Raw genomic sequence first — 24,454 nt, 5'->3', positions numbered from 1 at the left:
CGAAACTGACTTCAGAAAGGATGCGAATGCCTTTGAAATGCGTAAAAGCTGAACTATCGGTAAAAAAGATAGTGAATAAGCCAATAAGCCTGTTAAGAAGACTGGATCCCTGTGTAATACGCTTAAGGAGACTATCATAGGTTGTGTTTGTAATTTTCGATGGACTGTTGTTTCTTGTGTTTTCATATTATAACAACGCCAAAACCGACTTCTCTGCACGTCGATAATTTTTTGCTCTGAAAGCGGCCAATGCTTTTGTAGCTAAGTGATAGGATGGGTGAATTCACTTAGGTCATAACTCTGCTTATATTAAACATATCAAATTGAAATTGACACATGAAGGACAGCTATGTTAGAAAAATATTTTGCACTTGTAGTCGCCATGGTTACTGGCCACGTGACTATGTAATGGCGAAAATGAAACTTAAAAACGTTTCTCCTCATTCAATATTAACCCTACAAAAAAGATATTTTGCATGAATTTAATACACAAAAATCGGAAAAATTTGTCCGATCTAGAATCTCGAATTTCAATTTTGTGACGTCACAATAAATGACGTCATAAAATTGAGTTTTTCCGTTTTTCACCGTACTGATCTAAAAGACAGATAAAATAATATAATAGATAGATAATATAATAAATGAATAATCTCATTGAGCAAAGTAAATTACTGAAAGCTGTACTTCGTTATCACTCAGAGTCTTAGAGATATTGACAACATTCCATGCATTCCATTTTAAGTGTATCTAATTGTGACGTCACAGTAGTGAAATTTGAGATTCTAAATCGGACAAGTTTTCCTGATTTTTGTGTACTACATTCATGTAAGATATCTTTATTGTTGGCTTAATAATGAATCTGGAATAAACTCTGAGAGTTTTCAAATTTTAGTTCCGCCAGTTAACAGTCACGTGACCAGTAACCATGGCAACCTCAAGTGCAAAATATGTGTTTAACGGAGCTTTATTGTATGTGTAAATTTCAGTTCGAAAACTCAAATATAACCAGAGTTATAACTTGGAGAATTCGGCCCTCCTATCACGCGCCCACATATACATTTGGCCGATTTCAGAGCAATAAATTCCCAGCGTGGACATAGTCAGATTTCGCACTGATGGCTGGCGTAACCGACTTAAATGTTTATTTCACATCGATGATGTAATGGTGTTTCTAAATTTGGGTAATTTTATTATCTAGACTGGAGCAAAGACATGTTCAGAAAGTTTTTAACCATCTTATGTTTTGAAATGCTGATATTTCGGTACAGCACTTAATAATAATAATAATAATAATAATAATAATAATAATAATAATAATAATAATAATAATGGTTTTATTGGTAACATTTCTACAGAGTAGCCCTTCATTTACCAAACTAACCCTAACCCAACAAATAAAATGATATTTACAATTAAAACTCTATAATCGTTAAGTTACTGTATACTACTATGCTACTATACTATATACATTTATGCATTTAAAAAATACTATACTATATACATCTAAGAAAAAAATTAAAAATAAAAATAAATAAAAATAAAAAAATTAAAAATAAAAAAGCTACAGGGGATCAATCTTTTGGCTTAGTTTTTTTTTTTTAAAGGAAGCGCTTTACTCCCCTGCAAAATGCATCTTTCCCTAGAGTTAGACATACAACGACAGAAAATAAATCACAGGGAAAAACGGGTTTTGGATTTATCTCTTCCCGGTGTGAATAGACATAATGTTGTTTGATAAAGAAGAAGGATTCCACTTACATAAAGCGTAGCCAGGGATTCCTACTAAAACCTCCAGCAGGCAACTCTGTTAACTGGTTGTTATTCAATAATCTAGCATTAAATGATAACAATTGACTGTTAATTACATGTAAAAATAAAGCATGATTTTATAGCCTGTGTCACTTATTTGTGCAGTGCGAACACAATAAGCAATATTCCTTTGCCAAAGAAAACCAAGCACATGGCAGAAACGGGCAACATTTGTGATTTCAGTCAGTAAAATGTCAAGCACAAAACAATCATAAATATCCAACCTACTCGATCGCGGGACTTTTCGATCTCAACTGTTGTGTATTTGTGTTTTATAGTTCTTTCTTCTTCAATTGTCACGAAAGTGGCCCAGATATACAACTATATACCAATGGAAGAACCCTGACCTACCTTACTTTATGATGTTTACTGAAAACAAAACGTGAAATGCCGTTTTCGCGTCCCTGCCGCCATAACATTTTGTCAAAAATTCGTGCGTATTCAACACTCGTAAGGAAAGAAGGTTGAACGTATGAAATTTCCCTTTGGCAGGTAAGCGGGGCATTCGAAATATACTACACAGAACCCTAAAAATATTGTAAGCCCGTAAATTAGTATTTTGAGCACTTTCGTAAACACTTGAACTATCGGTAAAAAATAGTAGTAGTAAATGTTATGCATTTATTGTACGGTAAATTGTTCAGATAGCCATCTAAACGAGTCCAGTTTCTTCTACTGTCGTTTCCGCCGTCTTTGTAATGTGCTTCAAGCATAGAATAAACCTCAAATTGACATCAAATTCTGCTTTGGTTTGTTGACAAATATTTCCATTCTTTCCTCTTCCCCAAGCCCATTTTGAATGAAAAAAGTTCACGACTATTATTGCCAATGTAACAGTAGAATTTTTACGCTAAGGAAGTCTCTGAGAAAATACATTTTAATCGTCATTTTAATCGCATTTTAAGCAGATTTGCCGGCAAAAAGACGGCAACCGATCGGCCGTGCAAAGTTTGAATCAGTTAAGCTTAAAGATTTACAGTTTGTAGCATATAGTTTCGTTTGCGTTGGCCTATAATTTTTTTCTAATAAAGAATGTCTTATAGGGAATTTTTTTGTAGTAATTAAATGAAAACATTGAAAAATGTTCACTGCGTATTTTGTTGCATATTTTGTCGTTCGCTTGAGCTCCCTCCAGGAAAAGCGCTGGGGTTCTTCTTTCTTTTGCTTTTTTTCCTCGAGCTTACACACTGTATGGGAAGAGAAAGCCGGAACACATTCCATTCCATTTTTTTAGTATCGTACTTGAAATTACTTTGCAAGTCTTTTTGGCAGTTTTACACAGAAAGCGTGACGTCACAACCGTGCTTACATACTCTCATCTTAACTCACCTATCGACCAATGAGAGCGCGCGTACTATCTTATTATTTTATAATCTAGAATCACGCCAATTTTTAAAAAAACGGCCTATATGTTTCTGTCAAAGTAACCGACAACAAATTGAATATATTTGTTTCAGCATTTTATTTGTAGATAACGAAACTAAAAAGCCACCATTTTTCACCCAACAATATTCTTTTTTTCGATTGTTTTGCAAGTGTGTTAATAAAAGAGCCAAATAAACATATCCTGAAGTTTCAAAGTTATTGGACATTGCATCGCAGAGATATTGCAAGTTGAAAATGTTTTTTTTAGGCCTTTATAATCGTAGAGTGCTCGGGAAAATAAAAACCTGTGGTTTCACCTCGTACGCGCCATATTTGTTGCGCGCATAACATTTCTGTCCGAGACACGAAAACGTTTCTGTCTTTTTTGTCAGAAACGTTTTTGTACGCAGCAAATGTTTCCCAATTTGCGCATCATGAAAAGACATTTGCTTTGTGTTGTTCCCGTTTGCTCACCTAAGAAACATCACAGTTAGCAATGTGTCGGAATAATGTGTCCATATTTGCCACCGTCTTTACAGGCACGCGATCCTCTAGGTGACCTCAATTATTATTAACGGTTGACATTTAAGAACCAAAAAAATGGCAAATCATTTCAGAATCATTGGAGTTACGTTAATTAGTATAATTCGCAAGCCTTATTTCTGCCAGTCTGGTCACTTAGTCGTTATCACAGTTTGTTGTTTGGATGTCTGGCAAACATCAAAGGAAGAAACAAAAGGCAAATAGCTATTGTGTTTTGTGCACGGTCAAAACCAAAACATGCGAACCAAACGGAGAACTTTGTCAAGCTATTCACTACGCCTTTAGCAACCGTTCCATAGCTACTGCGCACACTCGGTTGTCCGGCACCGCTATGCCGCATTTTTAGTCGTGTATTATTTTCCTACCTTACCACCACCTTCACAACCACCACAATTCTATTGTTTGCCTTAGCCCCCACCTCATGATTTAATACTAATTGATCATAATTAGGACCGATGTGAGGCCGATATGAGGCTGATGACATGCGATATGGGGCCGATGTGATGCGATATGGGGCCGATGTGATGCGATATGGGGCCGATATGATGCGATATGGGGCCGATGTGATGCGATATGGGGCCGATGTGATGCGATATGAGGCCGATGTGATGCGATATGGGGCCGATGTGATGCGATATGAGGCCGATGTGATGCGATATGGGGCCGATGTGATGCGATATGGGGCCGATGTGATGCGATATGGGGCCGATTTGATGCGATATGGGGCCGATGTGATGCGATATGGGGCCGATGTGATGCGATATGGGGCCGATGTGATGCGATATGGGGCCGATGTGATGCAATATGAGGCCGATGTGATGCGATATGGGGCCGATGTGATGCGATATGGGGCCGATGTGATGCGATATGGGGCCGATGTGATGCGATATGGGGCCGATGTGATGCGATATGGGGCCGATGTGATGCGATATGGGGCCGATGTGATGCGATATGGGGCCGATGTGATGCGATATGGGGCCGATGTGATGCGATATGGGGCCGATGTGATGCGATGTGAGGCCGATGTGATGCGATATGGGGCCGATGTGATGCGATATGGGGCCGATGTGGGGCCGATGTGAGGAAGAATTGTGGAGAGGGAAGTTATGAAGCCGCGGAGTATTTCTACTTACAGCATAAAGAGCAGAGTATTTTTATCAAAAATTCCGTGTGGCAATTTCTTTAACTGATTGTTAAATAAGGCTCTATAAAGGGAAAAAACACTATATAAGATGGAGTTGAACCTTTTCCTGGAGAAATTAGAAAATCTGAGCAATACTGAAACTACTTATTAAGGAGGCTCGATGTAGTTTTTTTAGCCAAAGGGTGGTCGTTTTGAAAAGTAAAATTATCTGGGAAGGCAATGTTCGATTTTTGCCAAAATACACCATAATGATCAAATATGACCAAATTTTAATTTTTTACCCGTCACTTTGTCGCAAAGGTTACCATAGCAACCATTGACGTTTTCTTTTTTTCTCAAACAAGCTTGATTTTCTCGAAATCTAGATTGACTCTTGGTATTCATTTTTTAATATGTTCAAGTATAGTAAATTGACTACCTGTACACAAAATTTTAGGAAAATCTTTCGCTTTTAGTTAATGGTCTTTGATGGTGTAAGTATTTATATTTCAGTGAGAGTAACTGTGCTCAGATAATACGAAACAATTTTAAAGCGCCTATTTTATATAAAAACAGTTTTTTTCTGAAAATTTCATTCTTGATTTACTTGGAAACGCTCTTACAGATTTTTCTAAAATTTCGTCAACAGTTAGTCAATGTACTAAACTTTAACATATCAAAAAATAAACACCAAGAGTCAATCTAGATTTCGAGAAAATCAAGCTTGTTTGAGAACAAAAGAAAACGTCAATCGTTGCTATGGTAACCTTTGTGACAAAGTGACAGATAAAAAAATAAAATTTGGTCATATTTGATCATTATTATGGTGTATTTTGGCAAAAATCGAACATTGCCTTCCTAGATAATTTTAAATTTTAAAAAGAACCACCCTTCGGCTAAAAAAAACTACATCGAGCCTCCTTAATCTTGTCCCCATGGCATAAACAAAACGTAACCAATATTGTATAATGTAGATAACAAATATCCTTAACAGAAATATTTACAAATTCAGTATTATCAACAAAATCATCTCCTTAAATTTTAATGAATTAAAAATCGACATACTGCCACGAGACGCAACGGGAAGAACAAATTACCTTCAAGCAAATTTGTGATCAAATTGTTTTTGCGTTGGGGTTATAAAGCAAAGATACCCAGTTTGTAAAAATCATATTATATTTATATCAGACAAGAAGCTTTACACAACTAGCTCAAGGACGAAGTTAAACGTTGACGTTTTCATGGATATATTCGTCTTTTGTTATGAAGCTGACTTATAATCCCACTTACAGTTCGCGGAGTTGAGTATTATTATCAAAAATTCCAGATGGCAAGTCCTTTAAGTGATTGTCAGTCAAGTCTCTGTTAAGATATAGCCACTGAATTAACTCTATATTAATTGTTCGCCTTGGGAACTATTAAAATACCCATAACTATCATCGACATAAACTTGTTTAATTACTCTACGGTCTTGTGATATCTAAACCAGCATTACAAGTAAAGAAGACGTGTGAAGAAAAACTGTTTGTTTTCGACTAAATTAAAAACAATCAGTTGTTAAAATTTGCAGAAAGTTGCATCTTATCATGTTGATTAAATAAAATAATAAAAGATGTCGGTCGCAGCACTCGTTTTTAAGTTATGGGCATTTATAGGTAAAATTAAGGGTGTTCTTAACATGTTATACCGTTGCTATAGGAACTTATAATGACAGGGAAGTAATCGCAACTTGCTCACAAATGATTGACCATCTGTTTGATATCATAATTGTTGCGTCAACTGAAAGATAGTCCTAGTATTGATCCGTCAGTGGAACCCAATTAATACGGACACCGAGGGGACAGGCCAAATTGTCCGTCTTGGGTAAGTTCATCAAATTTCAAAGATGAAGGACCCTGCCTTGTGCTTACTAAATGCATGATGGAACAAAGTTTTGACATTGTTGTACAAAAAAACAAATGCAATTACAAGGAGAAAACAAAAAAAATATTTTTTTCGTAATAACTGGGTTGTAATCATGGGAAACAGAATTTGTAATTAATAAAATACAGTTACAATAAGATATATTCATGGTTTCCATGGCAACGGGTGCAAAAGGCTGGTTACAGAATCATGAAAAGTGTGAAATATGACAAAATACTAATTTAAAGCATATTTGTAAAAGATTTAATAATTTTTGGGCCGAGTATTTAGTGAGTTGTAGCAGAATTTTGTCATCACTTGTATTCACAAAGTGAAAAGCATCCCTACCATCCCCTCGAAAAAACATTGCCCTATCTCCCTTATGCACCAGTTACCATCCTGGTAACAAGTAGTTCCTTAAGCTTTAATTTGATACCAATTTTACTAGGTATGAAGGGGGGGTGCTACGAAAATCCATTTTTGGGGTCTTGGCTCATGGACTACCGTTTACGTCAAAATTCAAGCAACTTACAGCAAAACCAAAAATTATTTTGCGTTTGCATTGCGTGTATAAAGCATTCGCGTACAAATTTTTTGTGTTTCTAAATATGGTACATAGCAAAATGAATATTCAAACGCTGTGTGCGCGCGTTACACGTTTCAACCCTTATGGGTTCAGGCGCGTAGCTGGGGTTTTTGGAAGGGTGTTCGTATTGACAGGAATATTTATAAGGGGATTATTAAATACGAGCGCCGAAGGCGCGAGCCTCCAGGGGGGTCTGGTAGCATGTCCCCCCAGAATATTTTGAAATCTAGAGGCCCGGAAATGCTATTTTCAGCATTGTGCACGTCAATATTTCAAACTCGATGGAGTGTAAAATAACAGGTCGTCTATTGATATTCCATTTATCAAATCCCGAACGCTTGTTAAGGAAATATTTTTCAACGACAGGATTATTTTGACTACATATAATACTAGGTCACGAGGATATATTGAGGCCACTTACTTACCGTCATTCACTACAGGACTATTCGTAAAGCAAACTTGACAATTGCATCATCCTCGGGTGGAGGCCTTGAAATAGATTGACAATTTCGTCCAGATCGACAGGTGTATCATACTTAACCCTTTCTTGTCACGTGCACCAGATTTTTGTCGAATTCGACCAAAAATCGCAAAAAATTCTGAGAAATTCGCGTTACTTCCGTTCCCCTCCAAATTTGGTGTACAGGAAGTGGATATAATTAGCCAATTACCTAGCGATTTTGGGCCAAGACACTTGAATGTGCCTTACATGACGATTTTTGCAGACAAGCCATTCCTTCACCAAGATGGCGGACTCGGTCGAACGAGCTTTAATAGGTTTTAAAAGCCCGTGAAGATGGTCTCTGAGAAGGATGATGATCCAAAAGGTTTTTCGAGTGTCAGAGAAAGTTATTTGGACATTTGGGTCGAAATTCGAAGCGAAACATTGAGGTAAATGATCTTTCATGTTGCTTCGCACGTGTTTCGGTCTGTTCGCATCTCGCCTATGTCATACATTTTGTGTCTTTCATGGTTTTTTCAAAATGTAAAGCTCAAATACTTTGTAAAAACCTGTTTTGAAGCGATTTTTTCAATGTTAGAAGGAACGCGGAATTTAAGCTTTGACCAGCCGTTGCCATGGTTACTTAGATGCAATCCTTGTGTTTTCGCAGGAAAAATAATTCGTAGTTAATTCCAAATTCGGTCGATTTTGATCAGGTTTTCAGGATAGTTTTCATCTTAGAACAGGGAAAATGTTCTCGTAGACCTGAGAATTTGTACAATAGAGCGTTTCTGCACTATTTCAGTTTTGCTAAAATTTTGTGACTTATTTTTACTAATTTCCTGTGATTGAATTTTTTTTTTGCGACGTGGTAAGTTTTCATGAAGCAGATGTGTTTCTCTTAGAAAGCAAATTTTCTGTCCTTTCAAATGAGATATTGAAACCTTCACTACTGTAAATACCTTTTGAGTTATTAAATAAAACGTGCAGCATGGTCATTTTGTGTATTTTTATTGAGTTATTAAATAAAACGTGCAGCATGGTCATTTTGTGTATTTTTATTGAGTTATTAAATAAAACGTGCAGCATGGTCATTTTGTGTATTTTTATATGTGAGAAAGATGGGAGAGCCCATTCTCTTAACAATGTAATACTTTCCCGATACTTTTACCGGTTTCGTGCAGGTTAATTTAAAAGCTGCAACATTCAAAGTTTGTTTTTCATTCCCCCACTATTTGCCAAAAGCTGAAAATCAACAATCGTGTTTTCATTCCTCCATTATTGACCTCCAAAGGGGGTTCGTTCGAACCCCTCGAACCCCCCTCCTACGCGCCTGGGGTTTCTGATATTAGTTAATAGCACGGATCTCTGGAAGACCAGCAATTGATGAATGTGATACCGTGGATAAATAATTTTTATCCAGCAATTTTTATTCTTATTTCTCCGCATTTTTAACAATTTATAAGAGATATTGTCCCCGTTTGAAAGGTATGATCATGAGAACATGACAACACGCTTGTTGACAAAAATTTCAAGTTCATTTTATACTATAAAAACTGTAAATAACCACATAAACAGGCTATAAACATATTAACGTAACCCCCTGACGCTGAGCACATAAATACTACTTATTAACCGAGAGTGAGGTCATTACAGGGGAATCTCAGACCGAGGCCTTGATGTATTGACCTCGCTGTCGCTCGGTCAATACATCAAGGCCTCGGTCTGAGATTCCCCTGTAATGACCGAACGGACGAGGTTAATAAGTTATTTATTATATGGCGTTTAAGCACTATTCAAAAAAGAGTATAATCAAGGGAAAAAACACTGGAGGTAAAACTCGCTCTCTTGTGGCTCTCTTCGTCGCTCATACTAAAGAAGTATCGGTATGCTTATATTTTTCTTTCAGTTATTGAAAAGATAGTTATATTTTGTCGGCATTTTTTGTTGTTTTTGCCCCCTTGCTAGTAGCTTTTACTCACAACTCAAAAAACCGTCGAGCCGAGAAAAATTTTCATAATGCCCGGTCATTACAAGAAAATAATGCCCGCTCAGCAGCCAATCAGAGCGCGCGTACTATGGTAGCCATATAATAATTAAAGTTATTATATAGTCCGCCAGCTTAAACTTGTCATATGTAACTTTTCACTTACAGTCTTTTAAGGCGGGTATTATTACTGAAGACTTCCTCAGGCAACTCCGTCAACTGGTTTTCATGCAAATCTGTAACAAAAAATAATCACAACTAACTGTTAATTACATGTAAAGCAATATGATACGTTCAAAAAATTCGAAAATTACAGTGCGAATACTGTAACCAGGGTTGCTTTGATATGAAACAAAAATCATTCACACGGCAGGGGCATTGCAATGTACTGCAATTCGGACAAGTCTGATAAGTAAAGAAGAAAAATTCCACTTACAGCTCCTCTAGCAGAGTATTCCTACTGAAAACTCTCGCAGGCAACTCCGTCAACTATATATGGAGCTGCAGAGTCAACAAGAAGATCCCGGTTTTAACAACTTTTCTTGTGTCCCTTAAATCGCAGTTTCATATAGAGTCCAACAACCTAGATACTACCTCTAGGAAATGGAATCTTTTACTTCCACTTCTCGACATTACGTAGTCTTTTTTGCCAAAAAAAAAAAAAAAAAAAAAAAAAAAACTCCCTCGTATATTAACCTTCTTTAAGCGAACCAAGGCCAAAGTGCATTTGAGAGATAAATATACTTTTTTTGTTTTATATTACTTATCTAGGATATCTTTCTGCACCAATTATCGTCAATTATTATCAACTATTAACTATAAATAACATTTAGGATTAAATATTAATTATTAGTAACTGCTGTTAATCAAACTGAACTATATGAAGTAGCTATCGCGTATAATATTTGTTAAAAAATAATAATAATGAACTGATGTAATAATAGGCAAAAGGAAACCTTTTTAGGCAGAGGAGTCGCCCTTTTATTTATTTATTTAATTTTTCTTTTTTTGTATGTTGTTAATGTAAGTAATTTTTTACGTAGTTTCTTTTCGTGTAATAAGTGTTATTGTTTTTGTGAATGAATTAAAAAAAAAAAAAAAAAAAAAAAAAAAAAAAAAAAAACTCCGTCAACTGGATGTTGTTCAAATACCTAGCAACAAATAATCACTCATTTCATGCTTACACTGCAGGTCACATATACCGTAAAATTCCGGTTATAAGCCCCCTCGCTTATTAGGCCCCCCCCGGTTATAGGCCCATCTTCTTGGAAACAAAAAAATACATCCGATTATAAGCCCACCCCCCCCCCCCCCATATAAGCCCCCTCTGCCGGATGACACTACTGAATAGGGCTAAATGTTGCTTTATTATGCGTTTCTAACTTAAAAACGTATTTCGATCAACAGTCCCATGGCTCTTTTAGAAATGTTTTTTTCATTCCGCTTATAAGCCCTCCCAGATATAAGCCCCTCCGTTTATAAGCCCACTCAAAACACCTTACGAAGTTGTATAAGCCCAGGGCTTATAACCGGAATTCTACGGTATGTCTTTCGAGTTCATATATTCACTTTGTCATCTACTTCATATGCGGGACATTAGGACCTGCAATTGACCTGCTTCCAACGTATCAAGGCTTCATAGCTCAGTTGGTAAAGCAACACAGCGGTAATCCCGTTAACGCCTTGTAATTTTCCTCAGGCAAAAACAAATCATTTCTCACTTTTCTTTTGTGGGTTCCACTTCAGTTCCGACTCTCTAAATTCTATGCCGTTGGCTGAACATCAGTTGTAACGTCTTGAGAAAAGAATTTTTTTTATATAGTAATATGTGCTTTAAACTATATTTCATGGCACAATGTGTTCTCTAAGAAATAGAACAAGAATAGTGATTCGTCTTCCTTACAGCAGCCTTAGGTAAGTCATATTATAAAACAATCCTGCAGGCAAGTGTTGCAAAGGGTTGTTGCTTAATATCCTTGAAAAGAAAAAAAGAAATAACAATTGAATCAGATAACGCGAATTTTCAATGAGAATCGAAGGAGGTTCCAGTTATCAAGGGTGAAATTAGTAAGAAAAGTACCTCAAGGGAATTTGAAAAAGGCTCGAGATAACGTGCGTTTCGAGTTGTTGAGGGTTTGAGTTATCGGGATTCAACTGTATATATTTTCCTTTTAAGAGGCCTCATTTATCCATTAACAAAATAAAGCAATGGCTGCGGTCACATCTACGACGTAACTAAAGTTTAAGTATAGTTAGTCTCAAGTTACGTGACGTCATACCTAACTATAGTTAGTGCTTTTGGTCATCTTTGCGGTCACACCAATGCAGTTAACTATAGTTAGTTCTGATTAGCTTTTGAATAATTTCAAATTTAAATTAGTTCATGACAGTCCTTGTTGTTGATCTGTGTCTAGTTGTTCTTCTATTTTTTCTATTTTTGCACGGCATCTCGGCGTTGAAGAAAATAAAATGAAGTAAGGATGCTAGAAGCCGAAGAATTCAAGCTTTATTTTTGCTAACATTGGTGATATGTACTTTCTTGGCATGTTGTTTTTCTTTTTCTCCATCCCTTCATGCTTTGTTTTGCATATTTATGTCCATGTTGCACGTGCGAAAAGAATTGTCGCATTCTGATTGGTTCTTCGTTTGTAAACTTAAGACTAACCCTTCTCAAACTCATTAATTATTCATTTGTTATTAGCCTACCAGAACGCCCCATTCTGGTCAGGTGGATGAATTTAGAAACCCAATGAAAAACGAGTTGAAAACCACACGTGTTTGGAAACATCCTCGGAGACCCAGGGGCAGTTAGTGGGGCAAGGGAAACGCGAAAAAGCGGGTAAAAAATAGTGCGAAACTGCCAGTTACATAAATCAGCATATAAAAGTTCTATTGACTGAAAGTGCCCCTGGGGAAAGATTCTTACCGGACCAGTTCAAAAAGCTCTCTGAATACTGCCTCGTGATTGGGCAGAAAAATCTTTTGTTTTCCCTTTGTATTATTCTGCCCAATCGGCGAACAGCTTGACTGCGGTCCTTTTGTTGTGTTCTCATGCAAACGAAGTATGTACACAAAGCCAGTTCGCTCGCTATATCTGTCTTGCTTTTTAGCGGAGAATTTGCTCGGGAAGGAAACGGTTACCAGTGGTGTTCATACTTCCGGTAATACTTATCAATTAGTATCATCGTGCTTTGCGAACTGTGCGGTGATTCCCACCATCTTGACCTAGTAAAGGAATCACTTTTTTTCGCCATTTCGCCTCTGTCTAGTTACTTTAGCAACTCGAAGCCATCACATGTTTTCAAAAATGGGATAGAAACAAAACAACTAATTTACTACAACTCAGTGCAGTGGCATTGAAATTCATGTCAAGATAATGACTTCACATACCTAACACAAGGATGACAGCCCACACGTTTTCCATTGCTATGAAATTTATTGATGTTATTTTATTAGTAAACCGTTCATTTTATGCAAGTGTCCCACTTACTTTCAAACAGTAAGTGAAGTTTTAAAGTGATTTGAAAATATCATGCATTCCGGAAAAAAAAGTTTAATTTTGTTGTTGCTAATTCCCCCCTTAAATAATTTAACTGCTGTCTTCTGGCAAGAAATTTGAGATTATTTCTAATGCACCAACACTCTATTACCACAAACATGAAATTACGACAATAAACTGCGGAAAATCGTTAACATGACGAAAACTCGTCAAGGTAGCGAAAAATCGCGAATTTTGTAAATTTTGTCAAATCTAAAGATAAGATAAGATAAGAAACTTAACTTAAGTGTCAAAAACCTTATAGCCTGGGAAAACACCATACTAATTAGGGGACACTGGTAAAAACTAAAAAATAGGTCACCAAGGGTGACATGAGTCTAATGCCGTATGGCATAGTGATACAGATTGCGCGGTTTTCGTAAGCCGGTTAAAATTGGTTAGAGGTTTGTGTTCGGGAGTTTAATTTAAAATGCTTATAGCAAGCTAGGGGCATCGTGGATGATTATGGATGAAAACGAAACAGTCATAAATGTTATATGCTTCACAAAATTTAAAGTATGAACAGGAGTTGATGTTACTTCTTCCGTATTGTCCGTAAAAGCAGAAACGATTAAACATTTGGACAAGATTGCGTGACGATTTACAAAAAGCATGTTCATTACAACAAGGGTTGAAGAACTTCACATCGTTTTCTTTCAGATTTTTCACCATTTTGATGATGACTCTTGAAACAGATTTTGCAATAAAAGCACTTGAAATAGTGACTGTTACTCCATTGTACTGTAAGCACTTAGTGACAGATTTTCCTAAAAACGGGTGTAAATGCTCACGTCAATATAATGATGACCTTTTGAACGCTGGAAACTAGGCAATTATTATCGAGCTACCATACACAGGAGCGAAGACTGTTTATCATGATGTACAAATTTCGCGAATCATCACTTCCATATCAATGTAACCATTTTATGATTTTTCTAGCTGTAAGAAGAACTTAAGATCTCTGAGAGTCGTAAAAGCATGAAATTCGATTTCAGTGTATGGCAAAGGCCGGGACAGTGTAATACTGCAAAGCGGCCAAACAAACGCATTTTGATTTAGTCGCGTAACTTGATTTACATTTATCCATGTACATCTTTTATTTTTGAAGGTTTTTGTTTGCACTGTAAAGAAAAAATTGGTCAAAATTCGAATGACTTAAATACAAAAACCGAGGTAAAGTTTTCTATTTTTTAAAACAAAATAAATATTTGGTCGCATTGTGTAAATAAACGCGAGTCGCCGTCGAAATATTTTTTCTCAAAGACGTCTTGCTTTTTAAGCAAGACGAAAACACAAGTGCTTAACTGAACTGAAAACGAAGATTTATTTTCACAAAAAGCTTACAAATGTCTTAACTGGAAAATTATTTCGTCCTGTTCAAGTGTTGAATAATCGTGACTTGAGAAAGAACTTTTAATTATGCGTGGGAACACGTGTCGCTGATTGGCTGTTTTTAATTGAAACTAATCGTGCGTGTCCGTACGGAGTCCGTTCTTGCAGCTGATCATTGTTTTCTACATTACAGCGAACGATTATCGATCCCGAACCATTCCCTTGGGATTGCTAACAGCTTTTTTCATATAACAAAGAGTCTAATGCGCATGCGCAAAGCGCACGCAAGCATTAGACTCAAAAACTACACTAATACAGGCAGGCAGGCTTAGCAAGCAGACTTAGGTGAAGTGTTTGAATAAGCCTTTTAATGCACTACAAAATGCGGAAATTTTCAAGACAATGAACTGCGGAAAATCGTTAACATGACGAAAAACCGTAAAAGTGGAGAGAAATCGCGAATTTTGTAATTTTTTTTCAAATCTGCAAGCAGGCTTAAATGAAGTGTTCGAATAAGCATTTCAATGCACTTCAAGACGCGAAAATTTGCAAGACAATAAACTACGGAAAATTGTAAACATGATAAAAAGCCGTAAAGTTACCAAAAAACATCGTTGCGTTTGCAGAATTTCGTCAAACGCTAATTTTTGAAAGTGCGTTCAATCCTGGACATCAGTGGGAAACTCCGAATGAAAGTGACGCTAATGCTTGACAAAAATATAGATTAAACTCCTAAAGAAGACTAATCTGATCGTGGCTTATAGAGGATATTACATGGTTGCGCGGAGATATGAAATTTATCTTCGAGTGTTCAGCAACCATGTAATATTCTGTTTATTATATAAACCTACTAATTACGATGTTTTTGACGATTTTCCGAAGATTGCCGACCATTTTCCGAAGATTTCCGAAGATTTGAAAAATGTTGTCCGAAGGTCGTACGAATGTTTCCGAACATTTTCCGAACTTTTCCAAAAATTTCAGAAATAATCCGAAGATTGCCGAAGATTGCCGAGGAAGATCCGAAGATGTTTCGACTTAATATCGATTTACTTTGGCTCATTCAGCATTGAAACAGGGCAAACTTGTTAGAAAATGTTTCGAAATCGATATCTTCACATGTGAAAATAACATGTTATTTTCACGTGTGAAAATATGATTTTTTCGCGCGATGAATGATGAATGAATGCAGCCTTAAGGATGAACCTCCATTTTGTTATGCTCTTCTGAATTTGTTGCTAAGACATCAATCTGACAGTTCTATTTTATTCTTAACTCTCATCACATGTCACCTTGAAAATGTATTTATACTAGAAAGAGAAGTTACATTGATCATAAATTAATTGACGACGTTTCACTTTCGAAAAACCGACAAAACTGACTCAAGCGTACGAAACACCTGTCAAACAATGAAGTGTGTTCTAAAAATGTAAACATTGCCGAAATTAACAACACAGGATACTACGAGAATAATGCAGAAACGATTAATTTCATTGCACTTCTGTGGTCATATATATAATATTCATTTTCAAATGTAGAAAATGGCGTTATCTTGATTGCAGCTCAGCAATCGAAAGCTAGGTGTTTCAAAGTTGTCAGTTAGCGATGGAACATGGTCATCATAGCTAGTCTGGCTAGGCCGCACTTATATTTTAAACAGTATATTGAAAGAATGTACGTATGTTCAACTGTAGACCGACTCCTTCGCGCAAAATAAGTTATTTGTGCTACAAGAACATAAAATACCTTATTCTTACTAAATTTCGCGAGTACTAATTTTCGCGATTTTAAAATAATCGCGAAATTTAATACGCGCGATGAAAACATTGGGCGAAATTTAAATACGGGAAAATATTATTGATCAAAACAATAAAAACTTTAAATGTTTGGAACTGTAAATATCTACTCTTGGAAATATCTTTCCGTCTTGTTTTTGACTAGCACCCTCCCTTGATTACTGTTTTCTTCAGCTTAAAGATGATTTCCAGTCCGTACTGCGCAGACTCGGGCTTTGTTTACGTTTTTGTTTTGAATTCGTTGAAACGTTACACTTCGGTGACAGCATACATGACGTTTTTTAGTCCGCCATTACAGTTCGTTTCGTTCAAGAAGTTCCGATGAGCTAAAACGTCGGTTTGAAATAGCGTCAAGGTTCTTTTACTCGTTATTATTTGTTCTGCAAGGATATCTGGCGTTAATAATGAAGAAAAAGGTAAGTTTGTCGCGGAATTTTTAGTTTTGCTTGTAAACATTCCCTTCGTGTGGGCTCACATAAACATTGCAGCCGAGATTGCGCAGTACGGACTGGAATTCATCTTTAAAAATCGGCCAAAACATCGATCTTTAGTATAGACACCAAATTAAAAAGTTTCCGTTTGCAGGCTCCTTGTAGTTACAATGAGCCAGAACTTTGTACATTTCTAGTAGTTCCTTGATCCATAAAGCACTAACAAAATTGCAAAATTTAATACACTTTTGCTCTAATTTTTTTTTGCAATCGCGAAAACTAGTACTCGTATTTCGCGAAATTCGGCTCCCGAATTTTCGCGAAATTAAGTACACGCGAAAATTAGGAGGAATACGGTAACTTCATACTGCCTTTTTAATTCTAGTTGTAATAAGAAGAAAAGCTATTTAAGAAAGGAAAATAAGAAAATGAGGAAGTTTACTTTACCTGAGAGATTATTTTTGATTTCTCCTGTCAACAGTTGTTGGCATCTACCGGAGTCAGCATCAGTGTTTTGATACACGGAAAAGTTAAGCTAAAAGCCACTGTTGTTTTTTTGTTTCCTTTTTTTTTCAAAAGGACATCAGCATGAGCATTCCAATTAACTCAATTCACGCATGCGACATGCAGAGTTGATATAGCAGCTTATTGCCCGAATTGAGTTTCCTGGGAAGAGTTTTCATTAAAAACTGAAAATAACCCACCTATTTACAAAAGCAAGTATTAGTCAAAGGTAGGGGATATTCTTTCTTTTATATCGAAAACAAAGCCGCTGTATCATAGCTGTAGAAGATTGATACATTGTAAATTACAAAGAACAATTCCGCACCTGGAATTACCTTTCAGAAAACCACCAAAACAATCATGGCATTAAGCGGTGGAGTTTCTCAGCTGCCACAAAACAAATGTCTTTAGACGCATTTAAAAACAGGCTCACGTTTAAAAAAAGGATTCAATAGTAATATATTTTTTTAAAGGGAAACTAGCTGCTGTTCTGCTTTTAAATATATTACTTTTAAAACTTGCTGTCTTAACCGTACTTTCAATCACAATATATCTGACTTTTGCATGTTTTCTTTTACAGACAAAAATAACGCAATTTCAAAATATTTATTTTATTCTACTTCATTTTCTTTATATTTTATTAATATTTTTTTTTGTAAACATCAAACCAAACTTGTCGGCCTAGTTCGAACATGTCCTTATTTGGAAAACTTTATGCGATAGTGGAGCTCCAGCTCGCAAAGCGCGCCAGCGGAGCACCATTTGTAAGGAAATTTGGCAAACCCATGAAGCCGAAAAAAAATTGGATATCGAGTGAGCGCAAGCGCGCCCGCCGACCCACCCTACAGACTCTTGGGAAGGAGAAGGGAAGTAAAAGGCAACGTAACTCAACCGGGGGAAGGAGAACGTCATCTTATCATCTCCCAAGAAACATTAAGTTTAACGTCGGTTTGTATCAAAGATATTGGTCATCCATGTTATGGTCAATTGGCAGCTGAAAACGTGGGAATCGGATCGAAGCGTTCACATACCCTACTCTACATTTTTTTGGCCTCTTTGTGTTTTTTTGAAAAAGAAAGGACTGCTTCACTGGCTAATCATAGTGTAAAGGTGGAATATATATATAATGATATTCATTTGTGCTAACAAATGCAAAATTAGCTGTTTTGTTCTGTTACTTTTTGTTATCCACAACCCATGGCGTTTACCCACCATTCATGACTGAGTTGAACCACAACTCAGCGACATCGAGAGTACTTTCGACAGATCGTCTTTAGAATAACTGAATACACAAAGCAAGAACATTTTCAAAAATTTAAGGTGGCTAGGCAACCGCTCCGAAGGTTTTTTTTTAAAAAAAAAATGCAAAAAATTGTATCTTGCCATACTGATATTACTCGGTAATGAAAAATGGGGTCAAAGAGCTCGTTTTTGAGTTATAAGCGCTTAAAGCTAAAATTAAGGGTGTTTTTACAGGTTATACTGTTGCTATGGTAACCAGTGATATTAAGAAAATAACCACAATTTGCTTAACAATGTTGGGTATTTGTTTAATACCATTACCATTACATTTGTAGTGCTGACCCATCAAAGTACAAAGAGCAAAGTGCTGGAAACTGATGCCAGTTACCTTTTAAGACCTGACGGCAAAAAAATTGTTTTATGTGTTTTGTTTTTGTATTTCTTTATGAAAGAGTTTATCACCTGGTGAATTGATGTTGCTTTTGTTTGCGTTTTATTTTTTTGAAAAAAAAAAAGAGCTTCTTGCACGTATCCATGCAATAAATATTCCGACCCTAACGGTTTATATTTTACAGTGTATGTAATGCAGGCTTTACACTTGTTTCCTATGTTGAAAATTGATAGAATTCAGAGGATCTGTCTTCCATGATGAATTTTGTTAATATTTCAATTACTGTTCGGTTGATCTTCGGTTGTCCTCGGCAAATATCTTGACATCATCGGTGATCCTGGCGACTATTGGACGTATCTTCGCGATTTAACGAAAAAACCGTTTCTTCTTCGGCACCAACCGTAACATCAACGGAGAAGTGTCGCTACTTTGCGATCTTATTTCGTCGTGTTTTCCGAAGTCTCTTTGGAGCCGGGGCTTGAGACTCAGTCTTCAGGTAGCCTTTGTCCATGTATTCTTGAGTGTCGGGAAAACTTAGGTTCCAGAATCCTGGAGGGGTGGAGGGGGGAGGGGAGAACTTTGCTCGGTGACGTGAACAGTGCTTCAAACGCTTTTTCAGCTCATTTTCAGGAAGATTAAGACCCTGGTAATACTGAAAAAGAAAACGAAATGAGCTTAGTCGAGGAGAATGAAGTTTATTTTATACGTCGATTGCAGAATTCACCATTTTCCCCTATTTACTTCAAATCCACTAAGCAACGATTCCATTCTCTTTCTTGGTACAGTTTTTTTTTTTTTTTTTTTTTTTTTTTTTTTAAATTGTCTAAAAGTTTCATTCAGGAGATCGTATAAAACCTCAAAGAGACAAATGTAGTATTTATAATATTATAATTGTAATATTTATTTTAGTGTCCCCAATTAGCTCTTTAGCTAAATACCATTGACACTTAAATAAAGTTTATGTATGTATGTATGTAAATGAATGAAAAGATCTGAAACGTACGAAAAACGTAGCATTCACGTATATCGCAACGTCAACTCACACCAACAAATGATGCAAGACCCAAGTATCACATTTCACATTTATAATAATTTTATACCTCCTGGCAGTCACGGCATTTATACCCGTTTAACTTGGCTCTTTCATCTTTCTTTCGAACAACTTCCACATATTTGAAATTCGGTTCAGCGGCACCATTCCTAGTAAAGTATAAAGATTGTAATTCATTCTGGACAAGGCACAAATGAAGTGAAGAATTCAGACAATGACAAAAACGTAATATATACATGCGAAATAAAGAGATTGACATACTTCACTTCTATCGGTGGGCACTTGTCCTCATTTGTGAGCTTGTCTTCTTGTATCACCTTGTTGTCATTCTGCTACGGAAGAAAGAAAATCGGTCAGACGACTCCAAAATTATTGCACTGCACTGCAATTGAATGTAACGTACTGTAATGCGCTGCAGTGCACTACAATGCACTGTATAGGCTATTTCCTTGTTACCCATTGCCTCTGTTTCAAAACGAGAGTACGTGCGAAACCATTCAAATGAAAATGAGTTTCATTTGTATTAAAATGGGCCTGTATGGTTTCGCACGTAGACTTGTGTTGAGACAGAGACACAGGGTAACTCGGAAATGGCCTTTTGTATTGTATTCAATACTCATATCAATTGAGTTCGTGGTCTGTACTGCAGTTTTTTTCTTGATGGAAAAAAAGCGGAGAATCTTACTTTACAGTACGGAACGAACTAATACAGTGCTAATAAGGAAAGATCTTCATAAAGCATGTACTTCTCGCCCTGGAGAAAGGAAAACACTTCAAATCAAGCGCTGGAAAGGAGTCGCTCTTAGAAAAAATAAAATTGACCAATCAGATTGAGTTTTCTATCTACGAGATATGGGTACTGTATTGTGTCAACAGGTGGTGGCAGGACACAAACAGCTATAAACATGCTACTCACCTTATTCTTGTTTAAAACATTTTCCTTGTCACTACTTTCTTGTGAACCATCTTGTTCTCTTTCATTTTCTTCTTGCAAATCTGCAAATTTCAAACAGACTTAACGCGTAAGAGTGCTAAAGGACAAGTTAGAAGGTATTCTCACAACTAAATTAGCAGGTAGCCATTTATACACCTTGTGAAGACAAGCACTATAGGAGTAAAGCAACTTTCCCAAGAACCCAACACGGTACCCTGGCGAGGGCTCGAACCTGGACCACTTGATCGGACGTCCACTGCACTAACCATTAGCCCACCATTGCCTTCCACATAGTCAAAATGTTTACATGGAAAAAAAGTTGAATCGTCACGACTTGCCCCCAAGGGTCACTCTGCCTTTCAAGCACGTGCCCTTGTCATTTTGCACATAAACGGTTTGCAGCTATTTAGAGGGAATTGTTGTAAAGCTCTTTCGCTCAGGATGGCTTGGTATGGAGGGTAAACCTCCAACCAGGGACAACTTTTCTCCAAATATAATAAACAGGCCCTTAGTGAAATCACAAAGTTACTCAAAAGAAATTTAAAAGCTCATTCAGTGCGAGATTTACCTGGTGACCGATTATCGTCCATATTGCCGAACAGGTCCATACCACTTGTGTAAAGCCCTGTCATATCTCCACTGCTGCTGAGGGGAGTGCTACAAGACTTCTTTCCAGATCCTCGTGCAGGGAACTCCTCTAATAGAACTACTTCTGGAGTTTTGGGTGGTGGCAACATGGGAACTTTAAAAACTGTTTTAGACGGCTCCTCCTAAAGGGTGTAGGATTGAAAAATTTGTGTAAATTGATCTATTTAAGGTAAGTTAAATATAATTAATTCTGGTATTTATAGAAGAATACATTGACAATGGCAAAATTTGCTAATACTACATGTACCTAACAGGAAGTTGGCCCACATAACCGACAGAGATAGTTTTTTGATATTTTCTGGAGACAACCAAGACATGTGTACGTGTCGTTCTTCTCCTTTCTATGTTCATAGAATTAAGGTATCACGAAAGGAAAATTGGCGTTTCGTTCCAAGTCAAATTGTGTGCAAACCATCAATGATAACCCCAATAAAGTATAGATTTTCAGAAAGCTCATTGAATAAAGATTGTAATTTTGGATTTTGTTTTGATCATATAGACCATAATAAGCAACGTCAGCATTTTGTTTGCAATTATGATGTTGCGCAACTTTAGGTTTATTTAAGAACACATTTACATGAGAGCCAAAACTTTTATGTGGAATTTGATCTACATATATTGGTCTAAAAAACGGTGTCTCAGATTTTTCTTTTCTTGCTCCATTAATTTTTTATGAATTTTTAATCCTAAAGAAGCCCTAAAAATGCCATTTTAAAGTTTAAAAATTCATTATAAATTAATGGAGCAAGAAAATCTGAGACACCGTTTTTTAGACCAATATATGTAGATCAAATTCCACATAAAAGTTTTGGCTCTCATGTAAATGTGTTCTCAAATAAACCTTAAGTTGCGCAACATCATAATTGCAAACAAAATGCTGACGTTGCTTATTATGGTCTATATGATCAAAGCAAAATCCAAAATTACAATCTTTATTCAATAAGCTTTCAGAAAATATATACTTTATTGGGGTTATCGTTGATGGTTTTCACACAATTTGACTTGGAACGAAAACGCCAGTTTTCCTTCCGTGATACCTTAACTGAAATGACAATAACGGCTTAAAACTGTAAAAGAACTCAAAAGGAACACAGAAAGGCCAAAAAGCGACATGGATGGGCAATTTTCGAGAAGATTAAAACAGATTTCGTTCGGGTAAACCTGTTTTGTGACCGTGATTTTGCCAATAAATGACTTTTGCTCTGCCAATTTGAAGTTAAGAGCTCTTAATTAAAAAAATAAATCGAATAAACTAAAATACCGTGACCTAGCCCCCTTAAAACTCTTTGTATACTTAGGAAATTCACTGTGTTTGAGGGCAGTTATAAATTTTATCTAAGCAATTAGTTTCTGAAGAAACTGTTGTGCTGCATCGGCGGGTTAATTGTCAACTTAATGTTAATTAAGGTATATTAGCCACCGTACCCTTAGCTAGTCGGCATTAGCTATTTGCATCGATGAAGAGCTAACACTGAAAACGGCTGCATTCCAAATTCGAAACGTCGCCTATTTACCCTAATCAAATTGAAGTTGATGATTACCGTCCTGTTGTAAATTGCATGGCTTCTACGGTTTACTCAGCTCTTCCCCTTGTGCAATTGTAAAATCTATCTATTAAAATCCGGCCCAGGTGCATTGCATCGACCACATACTCCATTTTTTCTCACATTGAACATGTCTTATTTTTAACATGTAAATGCATCAAAGCCAGTTGCAAAACTACAGTTTAAATACTAAATAGCAAAAAGCTTGTTGTGATTAATTCTGATAAATTAAGTCAACACTAACCGTTGATTCCTTAATTTTACTTGGCCATGTACTGTCTTCGCATTCATCGGAACTTTCCCGTTTTCTCTTGCCTGCATTAGTATCCTTTTCGCTCAAAGTTACTTTTGTTTTTAAATATTTTGCATCTAGAGTTGTTTGCTTTGTTGCTTTGTTCTTGTGACAGTTTTCAGTTCTCTCTTTATGAGGCCGTTCTTCCGTTTCTTTGCTTATGAAAACCGTCTCATCATTGTCATTGGTCACTCTGGACTGAGAATCAGTTTTGGGTTTCTGTTCCTCCTCCTTGTCCATGCCATGAGGTAACAGTGACACAGAACAGTCTGCCGTCAGGTTCAAATCTTGTTGCAGAAAGCGAGTGCGGCTTGGAATGGTTGGCGACTGTGGTTGGGTGTATGACAGGTCAACAGGAAACTGCGAATCAGATTTGGGCAGATTTTCCAGTCGAGCCTTAGCATTGGTTAAAAGATCCACAGTGTCATCGCAAGTAGATTTTCCAGGCATGCCTTCTAGAATGTCAACGCTCACATCATTGTCATCGTTGTCATAAGCAAACAGGGGAGAGTCTACTGCGGCCAGTGGGGTACTTGCTGCAGACGGGGCGCCTAATGGGCAATGAAAGCCATCAGCAAGCTCTTCTGAATAGACATCCTCAGTTTCTTGGACCAGAATTTCAGGTTGGACAGGAATTCCATCTGCTAACACCTTTCTGCCAAGGTTGTGAGATGAATTCTGGTAAAGCTTTGTACTCTCATTGGCATCAGGAAAAAGATGAACATCAACCTCTTCCATTGACTTTTCATGCTGTTCACTCACTCTGCTGACTTGCGAGTTATCTTCATGACACGCCTTTGTTTTTGTTTCCTCTGCAGCGCCAGATCTTGTCATTGACACCTTGTTGTACCGAACCTTCCTTTTGATCTTAAAGGTGGACAGGTTTCTGTGCTTCTTGCTCAGCTCACTGTCTTGTAAAGTAGAACAGTTGTCAGGGGCCACATCATTCCTGGAACAGAATTGACGCGGTCAAATTATATTAGCATCAAAGAAA

General features: G+C 36.8%; 2 protein-coding genes across 3 annotated transcripts in view; both read right to left on the bottom strand.

Annotated features, from left to right (window-relative positions):
- The window catches only part of LOC144665000 (uncharacterized), a 37,615-nt gene extending 33,414 nt beyond the window's left edge, over positions 1–4,201 (bottom strand). Inside the window, exon 1 of the mRNA XM_078526188.1 lies at positions 4,083–4,201. Within this exon, the coding sequence (XP_078382314.1) occupies positions 4,083–4,201 (119 nt within the window). The remainder of the gene's footprint in view (positions 1–4,082) is intronic.
- A 14,820-nt stretch (positions 4,202–19,021) lies between these two features.
- LOC144666328 (exocyst complex component 3-like) overlaps positions 19,022–24,454 on the bottom strand; it is a 51,962-nt gene continuing 46,529 nt past the window's right edge. Inside the window, exons 26-30 of one of the 2 annotated variants that reach the window (XM_078527727.1) lie at positions 21,545–21,746; positions 20,959–21,038; positions 20,304–20,371; positions 20,092–20,191; positions 19,022–19,643 (exon numbers count right to left, since the gene is read on the bottom strand). In XM_078527727.1, the coding sequence (XP_078383853.1) occupies positions 19,416–19,643; positions 20,092–20,191; positions 20,304–20,371; positions 20,959–21,038; positions 21,545–21,746 (678 nt within the window). In that variant the 3' untranslated portion in view covers positions 19,022–19,415. Of the gene's footprint in view, positions 19,644–20,091; positions 20,192–20,303; positions 20,375–20,958; positions 21,039–21,544; positions 21,747–24,454 lie in introns of both variants that reach the window. The other variant, XM_078527726.1, reaches the window with a different exon arrangement.

This window comes from Oculina patagonica, chromosome 9 (assembly GCF_052425735.1).
Source record: "Oculina patagonica isolate OP01 chromosome 9, crgOcupat, whole genome shotgun sequence".
Classification (NCBI taxonomy): Eukaryota; Metazoa; Cnidaria; class Anthozoa; order Scleractinia; family Oculinidae; genus Oculina; species Oculina patagonica.
Note: the sequence above shows the minus strand (reverse complement) of the source record. Positions and strands in the feature narration are given on the sequence as shown.